The sequence below is a fragment of the Trachypithecus francoisi genome, unplaced genomic scaffold (genome assembly GCF_009764315.1).
Source record: "Trachypithecus francoisi isolate TF-2019V2 unplaced genomic scaffold, Tfra_2.0 Lachesis_group21, whole genome shotgun sequence".
Taxonomy (NCBI): Eukaryota; Metazoa; Chordata; class Mammalia; order Primates; family Cercopithecidae; genus Trachypithecus; species Trachypithecus francoisi.
In genome coordinates, this window is record NW_022681467.1 from 27,275,645 (window position 1) to 27,293,050 (window position 17,406).

General features: G+C 43.4%; 1 protein-coding gene across 6 annotated transcripts in view; it reads left to right on the plus strand.

The window, feature by feature from the left end:
- TPX2 (TPX2 microtubule nucleation factor) overlaps nt 1–17,206 on the plus strand; it is a 71,357-nt gene extending 54,151 nt beyond the window's left edge. For 4 of the 6 annotated variants that reach the window (XM_033186053.1, XM_033186051.1, XM_033186052.1 and 1 more), the window contains 6 exons: nt 5,309–5,404; nt 6,403–6,579; nt 6,964–7,110; nt 12,521–12,632; nt 13,486–13,673; nt 16,368–17,202. In XM_033186053.1, coding sequence (XP_033041944.1) covers nt 5,309–5,404; nt 6,403–6,579; nt 6,964–7,110; nt 12,521–12,632; nt 13,486–13,673; nt 16,368–16,478 — 831 coding nt within the window. In that variant the 3' untranslated portion in view covers nt 16,479–17,202. Of the gene's footprint in view, nt 1–5,308; nt 5,405–6,402; nt 6,580–6,963; nt 7,111–12,520; nt 12,633–13,485; nt 13,674–16,367 lie in introns of all 6 variants that reach the window. The other 2 variants (XM_033186054.1, XM_033186049.1) reach the window with 2 other exon arrangements.
- The last annotated feature ends 200 nt before the right edge of the window (nt 17,207–17,406 follow it).

Consider the following 17,406-nt stretch of genomic DNA (forward strand, 5'->3'; position numbering starts at 1 on the left):
TATAAAAATAGAGGTTACCTTTTAAAATAGAAGGTTCTTAGGAAACATGTGCTTATTTAAAAATAAAGTCTACACCTCACCTAAGATCCTTTCTCATAGCATCAGTCACACCTGAACTACTGTTTTTTGTTTTTTTTTTGAGACAGTGTCACTGTGTTGCCCAGGCTAGAGTACAGAAGTGTAGTGATGTAATCTCGGCTCACTGCAACCTCTGCTTCCCAGGTTCAAGCAATTCTCATGCCTCAGCCGCCCGAGTAACTGGAACTACAGGCACACCACCACTTTTGATTTGGGGTCCCAAGATTTATTTTCCTTTCACAGGGGAATGTAGCTTGCCCATGGAAACATTTAAAAAAAACATTTAAAAGAGAGTAAGTCGACCAGACGTGGTGGCTCACACCTGTAGTCCCATGCTTTGGGAGGCCAAGGTGGGCTGATCACCTGAGGTCAGGAGTTGGAGACTACCCTGTCTAACATGGTGAAACCCTGTCTCTATTAAAAATACAAAAAAATTAACCAGGGCGTGGTGGTGGGCGCCTGTACTCCTAGCTACTCGGGAGGCTGAGGCAGGAGAATTGCATGAACCCAGCAGGTGGAGGTTGCAGTGAGCTGAGATTGCACCGCTGCGCTTCAGCCTGGGCAACAGAGTGAGACTCTGTCTCAGAAAAAAAAAAAAAGAGAGTTTTTGAACTTCTAGTCTTGAACTTTTACAGCAGAATTTAAGAGCCCACTTTCCAGAGCCTGATGCAGCTTATCTGTCTGATGCTGTTGTTCCCCATCCATGTCCCCCCAGTGCTGAAGCTGTTTCGTGTGTCCTTACAGTGTTTCCTGTGCACTTCCACTTGTGGTTGATAAGTGGCAAGGGGACAATAAATAGGGTTGATGAAAGATGGGCTTGGGCAGCAGTGGGCCCAAGTGAGGCAGAAATGAGAAAACGGCTCCTGGGGCAGAGGTGGAGTGACAAAGCCTTGAGCACGAGGGTGTGAAATGTGAACTTAGTACTGACTATTGGGCAGCCGGGGCACCACGGAGGTGGATGTGGTGTCAGTGAGGCCAGTGAGTAATTTTAGCAGAGATACTTCAGGGATGACTTGGGGAGGCCAGCAGTCTTTTTTTAAACATATATACTTCCCAAAATAACATTGCTTCAGAGTAGTTTCCTAACTGCCCTGAGACAGGCCTGAGATCCTGTCCCAGGGTGCCTGGGGGGCATATCCTGTCTTAGGGAGAAGTATTCACCTCAATATACCCATCCCCAGTCCTGGCTGCTTTTCCTGAATGCATCATCTGTCCACCAACATTGCCCCATTCTAACCACATATCACCTCTTTAGAGAGACCTTCTCCTTCATTGAGGGAGCATCCCTCTAATAACCATTAGCTCCATATTCTGCTGGGTTTCTTTAGAGCACTTATGAAAATTTGAAAGTATCTGATTTGTTACTTCTTCATTGTCTCTTTCCTCCATTAGAATGTGAGCTCCCTGAGAACAGGGACCGTGTATATCTGTATTATTCACTCTGTATCCCCAGTCCCTAGCATAGTGACCACCACAGCACAAGCACTCTGATATCAGATAACTGAGTGAGTAATAGTACAAGCTGACATGCACCAGCCTGTGTTTCTAATTTGTGTTAGACACTAGTAATTCAAAGATGATACAAAACACTGCCCTTGTCCTCAAAGCTTTCATAGTCTGGTAGAGCAGATAGATGTGTAAATGAGTAAATATGGTAATATTAACCAACATATGTTCATTGAACAGATACTACTGGGTCTTCTAGTAGGTGATATGGGAAGACAAAAGAATGCAAATGACAATATTTCAGTCCTCAAGGAGCTTATAGTTTAAAAAACTTAAAATAGCAATAAAAAAAAAAGGAAAGAAACCTGTTTCTGGAAACCCAGTTTTCTTTTCATTATTTCTAATTGAACCCCTAGTTAACTTTGATGTGAGGGGGGATGGGGTGTGAGTGGATAGTTGCTGCAAAGACAATTTTCATAACTCATCTTTTCCCTTCCCCCACCTAATTAAGAGATTGAGGTCACTCTTAAATATCTCCTTCATGGCCTACTTTTTAGAGGTTTCCATTGCTTCTCTTTAAAATGCAGACATTTCTGTTGGGTGAATGCAGAGAGAGGGAATTATTTTAGAACTAAATGAATCCTCAATTACTTATTTCAATTACTTTATTTTAGTAAAAAACCCTGAGGCCTAGAAGTGTATCTGATGTGTTCAAGGTTATACAGATTGGAAGCAGAGCTGGGCTGGAATAGACAGACCTGTGGCTCCTTGCTCACTGTTTGTCTCTCTTCCACTTGCCCCTGGTGCATTCAAGCAAGATGCTAGTGTCCACATGTCTATAGAAGAGCAGATTTTTTTGTTGTTGCTGTTTTATGGTAAACATCATTTGACAACCCATTTCTTGGAGTTTTGTCACTCTGAATACAAGAGCTACTCTACTGGATTTCACTATGCTAATGATTCTAGTGATTTTCTAAAGAATCACTATGCTAATGATTCTTTAGAAAACAAGAAATTTCACAGCAGAATGAGCATTCCTAGTGGTCACCTTGAAAGACTGTAAATCCCTTCTTTTTTTTTGAGACAGAGTCTGGCTCTGTCTCCCAGGCTGGAGTGCAGTGGCCGGATCTCAGCTCACTGCAAGCTCCGCCTCCCGGGTTCACACCATTCTCCTGCCTCAGCCTCCCGAGTAGCTGGGACTACAGGCGCCTGCCACCTCGCCCGGCTAGTTTTTTGTATTTTTAGTAGAGACGGGGTTTCACCGTGTTAGCCAGGATGGTCTCGATCTCCTGACCTCGTGATCCACCCGTCTCGGCCTCCCAAAGTGCTGGGATTACAGGCTTGAGCCACCGCGCCCGGCCCCCTTCTGATGATTGTGATACTGCACAAAGCATTTTGGAAAAGCCATGCATCTTGAATCCTGAGATGAGCCTTTTGGATCCCTCCCAGGGTGACAAATCTTCACTTGTATTTGAAACTTTATTTTGCTTTTAGAATCTAGTCTAAGGTTATTTGGAACTAAAACTTCTGAGTAGTCCAAGATAATAGAGGTGGAAACTATTTGTTAAATGAATAGTAAAGATTGAGCAACTGTCTTGCATGGTCCAGAAAGTGCCTTTGAAAGCCACTCCAAGAAAGACATTCCAAACATGTTTCGAACGGTTGCAGCATTGTTGGGATTAAGGAGAAGGCTCCCAAGGTATCCTCCTAGAGTCCAAGGTATAAATTCCATTACTCATGTGTTCATTCATTCTTATGCATTCATTCAACAAACATTTACTGAATGCTTTATACTTGCCAAGGTCTATGTTAGGTACTTGGGACTGATGGAGTAAAATAGTCTCCATCCTCGAAGCACTCAGGCTAGCAGGGGGAAATGAACATCTAAATAAATAAGTGCAATTAAGTTTTGTATGGACTGTGATGAAACCATATACAGTGGGATAAAGGGGTCAGTTCTGTAGGTCCTGGGAGTGGAGAGATCTATTGAAAGGCTTTATAAAAGAGGAAAGGCTTTATAAAAGTGGAGGCTTGAAAAGATGAGTTGGGTGCTTTCAAGCAGCTGGTGCATTTCAGACAGAGAAAGCACAAGCAAAGGTAATGAGATAGGAACCGTTTGGGGAGAGACCAGTAGTTCTTTGTGGTTGGAACGTGTTGTGTAAGGAGGGGTGAGAGGTAAGGCAGGAGAGTCAGGAGGGTACCAGATTAATGCTACTACTAAGGAGGCCATGAAGGAGATATTTATGAGTGAGATTCAAGCAAGTACCTTGTGTTTCATGGCAAGGAATTTGTTATGCTGTTGTAGGTAGGCAATAGGAGCCATTAAAGAATTAATGTTTGTTTGTTTGTTTTGAGACAGAGTCTCGCTGTGTCCCCCAGGCTGGAGTGCAGTGGCACGATCTTGGCTCACTGCAAGCTCTGTCTCCTGGGTCAATGCCATTCTCCTGCCTCAGCCTCCTGAGTAGCTGGGACTACAGGCACCCGCCACCACACCTGGCTAATTTTTTTGTATTTTTAGTAGAGACGGGGTTTCACTGTGTTAGCCAGGATGGCCTTGATCTCCTGACCTCGTGATCCACCCGCCTCGGCCTCCCAAAGTGCTGGGATTACAGACGTGAGCCACCACGCCTGGCCCAAAGAATTTTAAGTCAGGAAGTGATGTGATCAAATATGTTTTAGAGTAATAATTTGGACTATATGTAGACAATGAATTGGAGGAATGAGTTGCGGAACTGAAAGACTATTAGGAGACTAGCAGAATGGCACAGGCAATAGTTGATGTGGGTCTGGCAGTGAAACTTTAGGGAAGAGCAGAATAGAGAGCTGATGAGGGCAGGATGTGAACATGAGTGTAAGAAATTACTGAGGTTTTGTTTTGTTCTTAATCGATCTGGCCATACACTTCATTCAAAACAGCAGCCAAGAGATACCATTTTGCAGTTAGGATTAATTGCCAGATTTGTGATAGAATATCAATTCTGAGCAAATTAAAAAATGCTATGGAACAACTCTCTAAAATGTATTAGTTTTAAATTATGCACGCAATAGGATACATGTCATTTATTCCACAACGATTTGAAGTGTTAGCAGTGTTTTAAAATCATTAAGGAAAAATCTTCAGAGTAGTTGAATGTGTTGGAATTACGAGATATAAGGCTGAGTACAGTGGTTCACATCTGTAATCCTCACACTTTGGGAGGCCAAGGCGGGAGATTGCTTGAGGCCAGGAATTTGAGACCCATCTCTACAAAATATAATTAGCTGGGCATAGTGGTGAGCACCTGTAGTCCCAGCTACTCAGAGGCTGAGATGGGAGGATCGCTTGAGCCCAGGAGGCAGAAGTTACAGTGAACCGAGATTGCCCCATTGCACTCCAGCCTGGGCAACAGGGTGAGACTCTGTCTCAAAACAAACAAACAAACAAAAGGATTATGAGATGTAGAAAATTAAATTTCTCTCTTAATTCACCCTCAAAGAGATATGAGAGTTGACAATTTGGTGTTCTTTCCAGTTTCGTGTTCTTTTATTTTCTGTGCTTAGATTAATTACATTTTAAAAACTCAAAAATATCATTCTAGGCCAGGTGCAGTGGCTCACACCTATAATCCCAGTGCTTTGCAAGGCCAAGGCAGGAAGACTGCCTGAGCCCAGGAGTTTGAGACCTGCCTGGGCAACATCGTGAGACCCTGTCTCTACCCAAAGGGGGAAAAAAGGATTTAATCTTCTCTTACAGCTTAGTGGAGATCGTTTTGTGATATCTAATTGAGTTGCTTACTGCTTTCAGGGTGTTCCTGAAAAGAGGGTACTTCCAATCACCGTCCCCAAGTCACCAGCCTTTGCATTGAAGAACAGAATTCGAATGCCCCCCAAAGAAGATGAGGTGATTCCCTGGGAGCAGGGGGGTTCTTTTTCCTTCTATATAGTCAGTCAGTCTAAGCCTTATCATTTATTAATCTTAATGGAGTTCAAAGGCATCCGTTTTTTCTGGACTTGTCTTTAAGAATGGATATGAACATTTGTTCATTTTTTTTGTTCCTCCAAGAACAAAGTAATTGGTAAGGGTATGAATTTTCTGCTCTTAGTGATAACTAGTTATAATTTATGGAAACAGTAAGGAGCAGTTAAGCATTGGAGGCTTGTCTGCTGTAGCACTGAAAATCAGCTGCTCTTTGTAACGTGGATCAAAAGTTGCACTTTATTTTGCCTTAGATTGTCACTATTCAGTGAGGGACTTTGAAAATTCATACTAAGCAATTACATCCACCTTGTCCTATCTCCACTAACCCAGGAGTTGCAAATGTGACCATGGTGATGGTTTATGGAATTGTAATATATAAACTGTCATTGATCGGGCCAGTTTCTTGTTACAGCTCCATTTTATCTATAAATATCCAGAGTTAGGGTAATTTTATAGCAGATTGCAAGCATAAGCCTTTTTATAGGTTCATTTGAAACTAAAATACGCAGTAATCTTGTGTTACCAGCTTGAACCCAAACAACGTGGTCCTATTCTGGGTTTGGCAACCATTAAGTCCCAGTCACATGTTTTAATGAAGTCTAGAGGCTGGGTCAAAGAGACTAAGGTATATGCCGATCTTCTGACGTTCATTTTATCCATAATGTTAGATCTTATTTAGTTTTTACCACATTCCTGTGGAAAACTACATCTTTTAAGAGTAATTGTGTTAGTACTTGGTGGTAGATGACTTGCCTAAGTCATCATCCTTCTTGGATAGAAAAGGAAGCTAAGACACCTAAGAGGCTGAGTGATTTGTTTTAATTAATGCCACATGTTAATATAATGTCTTCTGACTCCACATTCCAGGGAAGTTAGAGAGAGTGAGGAGTCTTATTTCTAAACTGCAATTTTTTCCTTAGGAAGAGGATGAACCAGTCTTGATAAAAGCTCAACCTGTGCCACATTATGGGGTGCCTTTTAAGCCCCAAATCCCAGAGGCAAGAACTGTGGAAATATGCCCTTTCTCCTTTGATTCTCGAGACAAAGAGCGTCAGTTACAGAAGGAGAAGAAAATAAAAGAACTGCAGAAAGGGGAGGTAGGTGTTTCCATTTCTGCAAGTAATATAATACTGTTCTTTGATCCCTCAAAGATAGTTTTTTCTATACTACTTTTAACTATAAAATCACTGACTTTTGATCTTTCTAAGAACCCTATAAAATATAAATGGGACAAGTAATTTAAATAATCCTTCTGGCACAAGGAGGTTAAGTGACTTGCCTGTGATCACACTGCTGGTTATAGGCAATATTAGGAGGAAAGCCTAGATTTCCTTTTGAACCCATTATTCTTTTTTCCTAGACCATGCTGCTTTGAAAACTGATTGTCCTTCCCTATTTTTCAGATTCATCCAGGTATTCTGGAGCAGCTATTGCTTTCCAGCTAGTCTTTATCTTAAATCTCATGTTTTCTTTTCTGTTAGGTGCCCAAGTTCAAGGCACTTCCCTTGCCTCATTTTGACACCATTAATCTGCCAGAGAAGAAGGTAAAGAATGTGACCCAGATTGAACCGTTCTGCTTGGAGACTGACAGAAGAGGTGCTCTGAAGGCACAAACTTGGAAGCACCAGGTAGGGGTTGGAGAGAGCAGCCAAAATGTTAATTGCTTGGTTGGTTGATTGGACAGGCAGGCCTACCACACTGAAATCACCTGGGTTGACATACTAGATTGTTTCAGGGGCTCTCACTGTAAATCAAGGGTCAGTACATTATTTCTGTAAAGGGCCAGATAGGAAATATTTTAGGTTTTGTAGGTTACATATGGGCTCTCATGTAATATGTGTGTGTGTATGCACACATTTTTGTTGTTGTTTTTTGAGACAGAGTCTTGCTCTGTTGCCCAGGCTGGAGTACAGTGGCATGATCTAGGCTCACTGCAAGCTCCACCTCCTGGGTTCACGCCAGTCTCCTGCCTCAGCCTCCTGAGTAGCTGGGACTACAGGCACCCACCACCACGCCTGGCTAATTTTTTTGTATTTTGTATTTTTTTTTTTTTGAGATGGAGTCTCGCTCTGTCATCCAGGCTGGAGTGCAGTGGCCAGATCTCAGCTCACTGCAAGCTCCGCCTCCCGGGTTCACGCCATTCTCCTGCCTCAGCCTCCTGAGTAGCTGGGACTATAGGCGCCCGCCACCTCACCCGGCTAGTTTTTTTTTTATTTTTTAGTAGAGACGGGGTTTCACCATGTTAGCCAGGATAGTCTCCATCTCCTGACCTCGTGATCCGCCCGTCTCGGCCTCCCAAAGTGCTGGGATTACAGGCTTGAGCCACCGCGCCTGGCCATTTTTTTGTATTTTTAGTAGAGATGGGGTTTCACCGTGTTAGCCAGGATGGTCTCAATTTCCTGACCTCGTGATCTACCTGCCTTGGCCTCCCAAAGTGCTGGGATTCCAGTTGTGAGCCACCACGCCAGCCACGTGTTTTCAACTCTTTTTTTTATTTGTTTTGAGACAGTCTCGTTCTGTCACCCAGGCTGGAGTGCAGTGGTGCGATCTCAGCTCACTGCAACCTCCGTCTCCCAGGTTCAAGTGATTCTGCCACCTCAGCCTCCCAAGTAGCTGGGATTACAGGTGTGCGCCACCACACCTGGTTAATTTTTGTATTTTTAGTAGAGACAGGGTTTTGCCATGTTGACCAGGCTGGTCTCCAACTCCGGATCTCAAGTGATCTCCCCGCCTTGGCCTCTCAAAGTGCTGAGAGTACAAGCGTGAGCCACTGTGCCCAGCCAACTCTTTAAAAATGTAAAAAAACATTCTTAGCTCAAGGGCTGTCCTAAAACAGGTTGCGAGCTACAGGCCAGAGTTTGCTGACCCCTGCTCCAAGTGATCACCCGGGGAATGGGGGAACCGACAGGCTTTTCTGGAGTTGGGAGTCTCTTTAAGATCTTGTCTATTTCATCTATTAGACTCATTCATTGTGTTTATTCCTTTCTGTTGATGCACTGGTAAGAAACAGTAAGGGAGGCCGGGCGCGGTGGCTCAAGCCTGTAATCCCAGCACTTTGGGAGGCCGAGACGGGCGGATCACGAGGTCAGGAGATCGAGACCATCCTGGCTAATACGGTGAAACCCTGTCTCTACTTAAAAATACAAAAAACTAGCCGGGCGACGAGGCGGGCGCTTGTAGTCCCAGCTACTCGGGAGGCTGAGGCAGGAGAATGGCATAAACCCGGGAGGCGGAGCTTGCAGTGAGCTGAGATCCGGCCACTGCACTCCAGCCTGGGTGGCAGAGCAAGACTCCGTCTCAAAAAAAAAAAAAAAAAAAAAAAAGAAACAGTAAGGGAGAATAGTTGTCAATGTACAATGCTGTTTTCTCAGCATGATATGCTGTTTGCTCTTTATAAATGACAGGTGATTTAAAACAATTAATTGGTTATTTGCTGATTTAATTGGGATCTAATTCTACCCGGCTGGAAAAAATTTCCCTTAATTTCTAAGTTTATTGGGATTTTTATGTCATCATTAATCCTGGACTCTTTCCAAAAGGAGCTCTAGGCTATGGTTGGTTTGTAGGAATTACTCCCCTGAAGCCCGAGAGATGTAATGGCTTACATGACTGAATGTTGGTCCCCTGTTGGTGTGGTTCTCTAGGAAACCTTAGGACTGTTGCCGTGGAAATAGTGAATTTCCCCTTCTCAGTGACCAAGACATAGAATGTTTGTGTAGGGCATTTTCTGCAAATAACAACACAAACTATTGTTTTAAAAAGCCTTTCAGAAATATAAAAGTAGAGTGAATAGTATAATGAATATTCATGAACCCATCACCTGGTTCTATAATGATCAAAACATGAGAAGTCTTATTTCATCCCTACTTCTACCCACTTATCCCTATGCTGGATACTTCTACCTATATAAGATTACTTTGAAACAAATTCTTTTTTTTTTTTTTTGAGACGGAGTCTTGCTCTGTCGCCGGGGCTGGAGTGCAGTGGCCGGATCTCAGCTCACTGCAAGCTCCGACTCCCGGGTTCACGCCATTCTCCTGCCTCAGCCTCCCGAGTAGCTGGGACTACAGACGCCCGCCACCTCGCCCGGCTAGTTTTTTTTGTATTTTTTAGTAGAGACGGGGTTTCACAGTGTTCGCCAGGATGGTCTCGATCTCCTGACCTCGTGATCCGCCCGTCTCGGCCTCCCAAAGTGCTGGGATTACAGGCTTGAGCCACCGCGCCCGGCCACTTTGAAACAAATTCTATGGAACATCCCTTTTCATCCAAAAACACTTCAGTGTGTATATTTAAAATATAAGGACTTATAACCACAATAATATTCTCACATTTAAAAAGATTAAAAGTAATCAAATATCTGCACATTTCTCATTATTTTTTAAACAGTTGAATTGTTAAAATCAATATCCATATATAGGTCTACATAGTGCCTTTGTTTGCTAAATCTCTGAATCTTCTTTCAATCTATAGGCTCCTCTCTTTGCATTTTTTTTTTTTTTTTTTTTTGAGATGGAGTCTCACTCTGTCGCCCAGGCTAGATGCAGTGGCGTGATCTCGGCTCACTGCAAGCTCCGCCTCCTGGGTTCACACCATTCTCCTGCCTCAGCCTCCCGAGTAGCTGGGACTACAGGCACCCGCCACCACGCCCGGCTAATTTTTTTTGTATTTTTACTAGAGATGGGGTTTCACCATGTTAGCCAGGAAGGTCTCGATCTCCTGACCTCGTGATCCACCCATCTTGGCCTCCCAAAGTGCTGGGATTACAGGCGTGAGCCACTGCGCCCGGCTATCTCTTTGCATTTTATTTGTTGAATAAACTGGATTGTTTCTACTGTAGATTTTCCACAATCTGGATTTTGCTGATTTCATTCCCACACAGTTGTTTAACATGTTCCTCTGTTGCTTGTATTTCTTATAAATGAGTAGTAAGATCTAGAGGCTTGATTCAATTCTGGTTAGATTTTTTTTTTGAGGTGGGAAGAATACGTTATAGGTGATACTGTATAGTTCCTAGTGAATCATGTGTGAAGGCAGAAAATGTCTAGTTGTTTATTTTCTTTTCTTTTTTTTTTTTTCTTTTTTTGAGACGGAGTTTCGCTCTGTCGCCCAGCCTGGAGTGCAGTGGCCGGATCTCAGCTCACTGCAAGCTCTGCCTCCCGGGTTTACGCCATTCTCCTGCCTCAGCCTCCCGAGTAGCTGGGACTACAGGCGCCTGCCACCTCACCCGGCTAGTTTTTTGTATTTTTTAGTAGAGATGGGGTTTCACCGGGTTAGCCAGGATGGTCTTGATCTCCTGACCTCGTGATCCACCCATCTTGGCCTCCAAAGTGCTGGGATTACAGGCTTGAGCCACCGCGCCCGGCCTAGTTGTTTATTTTCATGATGTTAAGATAGGTCTTAACAGTAACTTTAAAACTTTTTGTTGTTTTAATTGACAAATAATAGTTGTACATATTCTTGGGGTACATAGGGATGTTTCAATACATATAATGTGTAGTGATCTGATCAGGGTTATTAGCATATCAAGAATCTCAAACATTTATCATTTCTTTGTGTTGGGAATCTTTTTTTTTTTAATTTAAAAGTAAACTTTAATGTCGAAAATGCAAACTTGGGAATCTTAAAAGTATCTTTTTTTTTTTTTTTTTTTTTTTTGAGGCGGAGTCTCGCTCTGTCGCCCGGACTGGAGTGCAGTGGCCGGATTTCAGCTCACTGCAAGCTCCGCCTCCCGGGTTTCCGCCATTCTCCTGCCTCAGCCTCCCGAGTAGCTGGGACTACAGGCGCCCGCCACCTCGCCCGGCTAGTTTTTTGTATTTTTTAGTAGAGATGGGGTTTCACCGGGTTAGCCAGGATGGTCTTGATCTCCTGACCTCGTGATCCGCCCGTCTTGGCCTCCCAAAGTGCTGGGATTACAGGCTTGAGCCACCGCGCCCGGCCTAGTTGTTTATTTTCATGATGTTAAGATAGGTCTTAACAGTAACTTTAAAACTTTTTGTTGTTTTAATTGACAAATAATAGTTGTACATATTCTTGGGGTACATAGGGATGTTTCAATACATATAATGTGTAGTGATCTGATCAGGGTTATTAGCATATCAAGAATCTCAAACATTTATCATTTCTTTGTGTTGGGAATCTTTTTTTTTTTAATTTAAAAGTAAACTTTAATGTCGAAAATGCAAACTTGGGAATCTTAAAAGTATCTTTTTTTTTTTTTTTTTTTTTTTGAGGCGGAGTCTCGCTCTGTCGCCCGGACTGGAGTGCAGTGGCCGGATTTCAGCTCACTGCAAGCTCCGCCTCCCGGGTTTCCGCCATTCTCCTGCCTCAGCCTCCCGAGTAGCTGGGACTACAGGCGCCCGCCACCTCGCCGGCTAGTTTTTTGTATTTTTTTTAGTAGAGACGGGGTTTCACTGTGTTAGCCAGGATGGTCTCGATCTCCTGACCTCGTGATCCGCCCGTCTCGGCCTCCCAAAGTGCTGGGATTAACAGGCTTGAGCCACCGCGCCCGGCCGAACTAGAAAGTATTTTTAAGATACTTTTAAGAGGCCGGGCACGGTGGCTCAAGCCTGTAATCCCAGCACTTTGGGAGGCCGAGATGGGCGGATCACGAGGTCAGGAGATCGAGACCATCCTGGCTAACACGGTGAACCCCGTCTCTACCAAAAAATACAAAAAGCTAGCCGGGCGAGGTGGCGGACGCCTGTAGTCCCAGCTACTCGGGAGGCTGAGGCAGGAGAATGGCGTAAACCTGGGAGGCGGAGCTTGCAGTGAGCTGAGATTGGGCCACTGCACTCCAGCCCGGGCGACAGAGCGAGACTCCGTCTCCAAAAAAAAAAAAAAACTTTCTAGTTCTCAGTGAGTTGAAATGTTGTCAGACTGATCTGTTCATTATAAAATTTGTGTGAGAGATTTTTACTAGGGTTTATATTAAATCTGTTTTTATTGATGAAACAGTTCAGACATTAGAACTTAAGTTATTGAGGTAGTGGTCATAGAAAGTTGAGGCATTGCTCATCTGACCGACTTTCTCTCTAATAGCTGGAAGAAGAACTGAGACAGCAGAAAGAAGCAGCTTGCTTCAAGGCTCGTCCAAACACCGTCATCTCTCAGGAGCCCTTTGTTCCCAAAAAAGAGAAGAAATCAGTTGCTGGTAGTATTATATGTACTCTGATGGGATTGGGGCAGAATTGTCTGACTTCCCAGTGGGATGCTGGGATTCAGTGTGTCAGTACAATGCTGTGTCAACTAGAAGCATTTGACTTTAGCAGATGGTAGCTTTTCTTCCCCTAGACCCAGTTTTTTGCCTTTATTGAACCCAGCAGCTATGTTGAGTTGCAGGATGTGTTAGGGCCAGATTCATTTAACATGAACCTTGGCAGAAGCAGCTGGCATTTCAACAACAATGATAGGTTTTCCCCACCCATAGAGAAACAAGTAAATGAGGGAGGGAGAGCCAGTATGGCTTTCTGGAATTCACCCTGAAGCCAATTTTAGATATAAAACATTTGATTCCTTAAACACTGGGCAGTGTGCTAGAATATTGGGATTCCACCGGGTGTGGTGGCTCATGCCTGTAGTCCCAGCACTTTGGGAGGCCCAGGCGGGAGGATCACTTGAGCCCAGGGATTTGAGACCAGCATGGGCAACATAGCAGGACCCCATCTCTTTTTCAAAAAAATCTTTGCAAAAAGGGAAAAAAAGAATATTGGGATCTTTCTCCTATGTCTGCCTCAAAATCAATCACTATGTAGTTTTGTGCAAGTTACTTTATCTCTTTGCTTTTTTCCCAATTACACTAGATGATTTCCAGGGGGCCCTTTGAAGTCTTAAAATTCTAAAACTTTTTGTATGTGGTTTGCTCTACCTTTCTCCCAATGGGGCTTGTTTAGAGCAGCACAGTCTTCTTGTTAGTGTGCATGTCTATGCCACTTGCTCATTCCAGGGGGCGTAGGTTTATGCAAGTCCTGCTTGTGCACCAATATTTTTTCTGTTTCTGTACTTAGAGGGCCTTTCTGGTTCTCTAGTTCAGGAACCTTTTCAGCTGGCTACTGAGAAGAGAGCCAAGGAGCGGCAGGAGCTGGAGAAGAGAATGGCTGAGGTAGAAGCCCAGAAAGCCCAGCAGTTGGAGGAGGCCAGACAACAGGAGGAAGAGCAGAAAAAGGAGGAGCTGGCCAGGCTACGGAGAGAACTGGTAACTGGGAGCGTGAGCACTGACAAATACAGACATGCCTCTGTTTTATTTTACCTGTACCTTACCTTGTTCCAGACAGAATCTAAGGTAGCCCACAAGGCTGTACCAAAGACAATGAGTGAAAGGGGGAATTGCACAAACTGAGGGTAATGATGAAGTTGAGTTGTGAATGAAGCTAACATAGGAGCTGTAATTTTGGCCCTTTTTAGGAACTAACCTGTCAGTTACAAAACTCACAGTGTTCATGAGATGTAAGACAATTGTTCAAAAAATACATTTATCCCTTTGATAGTGAATTTTTAGACAGAATTTCTTCCAGAAGTTTTCATAAGGAGGACAACATGTGGTATAACATGTACAGTAATGCCTTTCCTAGGACTGCTTTTTATTTATTTGTTTATTTTATTTATGTAACTTATAATTTCCTCTGGGGTTAAGAAGCAGCACTGAGTTTTGTAATTAGACAAGAATACGTAGGGAAGGACATGGGAATTAAATGGCAACTGTATTTTTGTTTTAATACTTGGCCCAAACTCCTCGGAGTTATAGTGTTCATCGCTCCAGGTAGTCCTCCACTAACATAATTATTTAGATATTGGTTGTCCAAAAAGAAGCCTGAACTCCACATTAAGGACGACTCTGTTAGGAGGGCAGCAAGTTGTGTTAACTGTGTTAATGAGGAAGCAGAGAGTTTTAGATGGAACTTCATATGATAAATAAAAAAAGAAAGGGTCATGGGGAGATGTTGGTAAAAGGTTACTTAGTTACAGTTAGATGGGAGGAATAAATTTCAAGAGAGCTATCATATAACAAGGTGACTGTAATTAATGATATATTGTATTCTTGAAAAATGTAAAGAAAGTGGATGTTGTGTGCTCACACTACAATGTTAATTAGCATCTTGCTAATTAACAAATGCATTATCTCACATAGTAACCATTCCATAATGTATGTCTACTTAAAAACATCAGCAGTACACAATAAAAATATACAGTGTTATCTGTCAATTAAAAAGAAAGAAGGCCAGGAATGGTGGCTCACACCTGTAATCCCAGCACTTTGGGAGGCCCAGGCGGGTGGATCACTTGAGGTCAGGAGTTGGAGACCAGCCTGGCCAACATGGCGAAACTCGGACTCTACTAAAAATACAAAAATTAGCCTGGCGTGGTGGCACGCACCTGTAATCCCAGCTCCTTGGGAGGCTGAGGCAGGAGAATTGCTTGAACCTTGGAGGTGGAGGTTGCAGTAAGCCAGTCGTGCCACTGCAGTCCAGCCTGGGGGCAACAGAGTGAGACTGTCTCAAAAAAAAAAGAAAAGAAAAAAAGAAATGTGTAAGTTGTTGAGGTTTAGTCTAAAAGTGTTACACTACGGCTGGGTGTGGCAGCTTACACCTGTAATTCTTACACTCTGGGGGGCCAAGGTGGGAGGATTGCATGAGCCCAGGAGTTCAAGAAAAGCTTGGGCAACATAGCAAGGTCCCATCTCTATTTTAAATAAATAAATAAAATGCTAGGCTAGCAGTTGAAACAGCTATTGGCATAGGTGATTATGCCCAAAGGAAGGTTCCATGGACACACTATTCAGGAGACTAGCCTCTTGGCAAAATCTAGACTACCATTTGCTGAGTGAATGAGAAAATAGTATAATCCCCACTCTATATACACTCATACAATCAGCTTTTTTTTTTCTGGCCTCAACTTTGATTTTTCTTTAGCACTTGCTACCTGCCTCTTGTGTTTGTCCCCATTATAGAACTGTTTCTTGCAGCAATTCTCAGCATAGTGGATGGCAACATTCTAAAGCACGATTCAGTCAACACTGGTTAACTCTATACTAATCTGGCTTGATTTAGGATTAATTTTAGACTACCCTAAAGGATGGATGGGACCATGCCTTCTGTAGCCACCCTTCCTGGTATGGATGTTGTGTTTTATTTTGTTTTTTTCCCCATGATTCAGGCTTTTGGTGAATATTTATAGTCTGTAAACTTAAGACTGTACTCTGGGAAATTCTTAGCTTGTAACTTCTCTGCTATACTTGAGTACAGCCCTATTATACCCTAGTAGATCACACAGGACATAGGTTTGACATTATTTAGTAAAAGCTGAGGGACTTGAGGAGACTGCATGGCCTAAAGGAAAGCTGGGGAACCCTATGGAGACCTGAATAGAAACTGGGCTCCAGAGCACATGCACTTTTCCTTCATACTGTGGTGCCCCCCAGGCCCCACTCCCCACACCTTAAACTAGTGACTGGGATCTATACAACTCTGCAATATTTTCTCAAAAAGAAAAAAATAAAAGCAATTATAAGAATAGTTCTCTGGCCGGGCGCGGTGGCTCAAGCCTGTAATCCCAGCACTTTGGGAGGCTGAGACGAGCGGATCACGAGGTCAGGAGATCGAGACCATCCTGGCGAACACGGTGAAACCCCGTCTCTACTAAAAAATACAAAAAACTAGCCGGGCGAGGTGGCGGGCACCTGTGGTCCCAGCTACTCGGGAGGCTGAGGCAGGAGAATGGCGTAAACCCGGGAGGCGGAGCTTGCAGTGAGCTGAGATCCGGCCACTGCACTCCAGCCTGGGCGACAGAGCAAGACTCCTTCTCAAAAAAAAAAAAAAAAAAAAAAAAAGAATAGTTCTCTGACATCCCTCTCACTGGTAACTTTATTAACTTTATTTTCCTTACTTTGCAGGTGCATAAGGCAAATCCAATACGCAAGTACCAGGGTCTGGAGATAAAGTCAAGTGACCAGCCTCTGACTGTGCCTGTATCTCCCAAATTCTCCACTCGATTCCACTGCTGAACTCAGCTGTGAGCTGCGGACACTGCCTGACAATGGGACCTGCTCTTAATGTCAAACCTGAGACCGTCTTGCTTTGTTACTGGGCATGGAGAGAACCCATTTCTCCAGACTTTTAGCTACCCATGCCTGAGAAAGCATACTTGATAACTGTGGACTCCAGTTTTGTTGAGAATTGTTTTCTTATATTACTAAGGCTAATGAGACATAACTCATGTATGTCTCAATTAGACTCCATGTAGTTACTTTCTTTAAACCATCAGCTGGCCCTTTATATGGGTCTTCACTCTGATTAGAATTTAGTCTCTGTGTCAGCACAGTGTAATCTCTATTGCTGTTGTCCCTTACCACTCTCCCCCTCCCCCCACTTTTTTTTTTTTTTTGTTTAATTTTAACCAGAAAATAAAGATAGTTAAATCCTAAGATAGGGATTAAGTCATGGTTTAGATGAGGAACAATCAATACATCAGATTCTGTCCTCTTCCCTGCATACAGTGAATTTATAGTTAAGGATCCCTTTGCTGTGAGGGTAGAAAACCTCACCAACTGCACCAGTGAGGAAGAAGACTGCATGGACTCATGGGGAGCCTCACAGCAGCCATGCAGCAGGCTCTGGGTGGGGCTGCTGTTAAGGCACGTTCTCTCCTTATTGGTGCTGATAAGAACAGGGAACAGTATAGTGTGCATTTTAAGACCTGGCCTGGAATAAATGTTTTGTCTTTCCCTCCCTGATTGTGTTATTTGATCTTTTTAAATCTGTTGAGCCCCTTTGGAGGTCACATCTTTTTTGGGAAGTGGGTAGTTTGAGAAGTGGGTCCAGGAACTTTTTTAAAAAGCACAGGCTATGTCCTTAAAGGAAAGTACTTTGTAGTTTTTTTCTATCTTATGTCAGAATATCTCCATATTCTGTTAACTCTGTCTCAGTTACCAC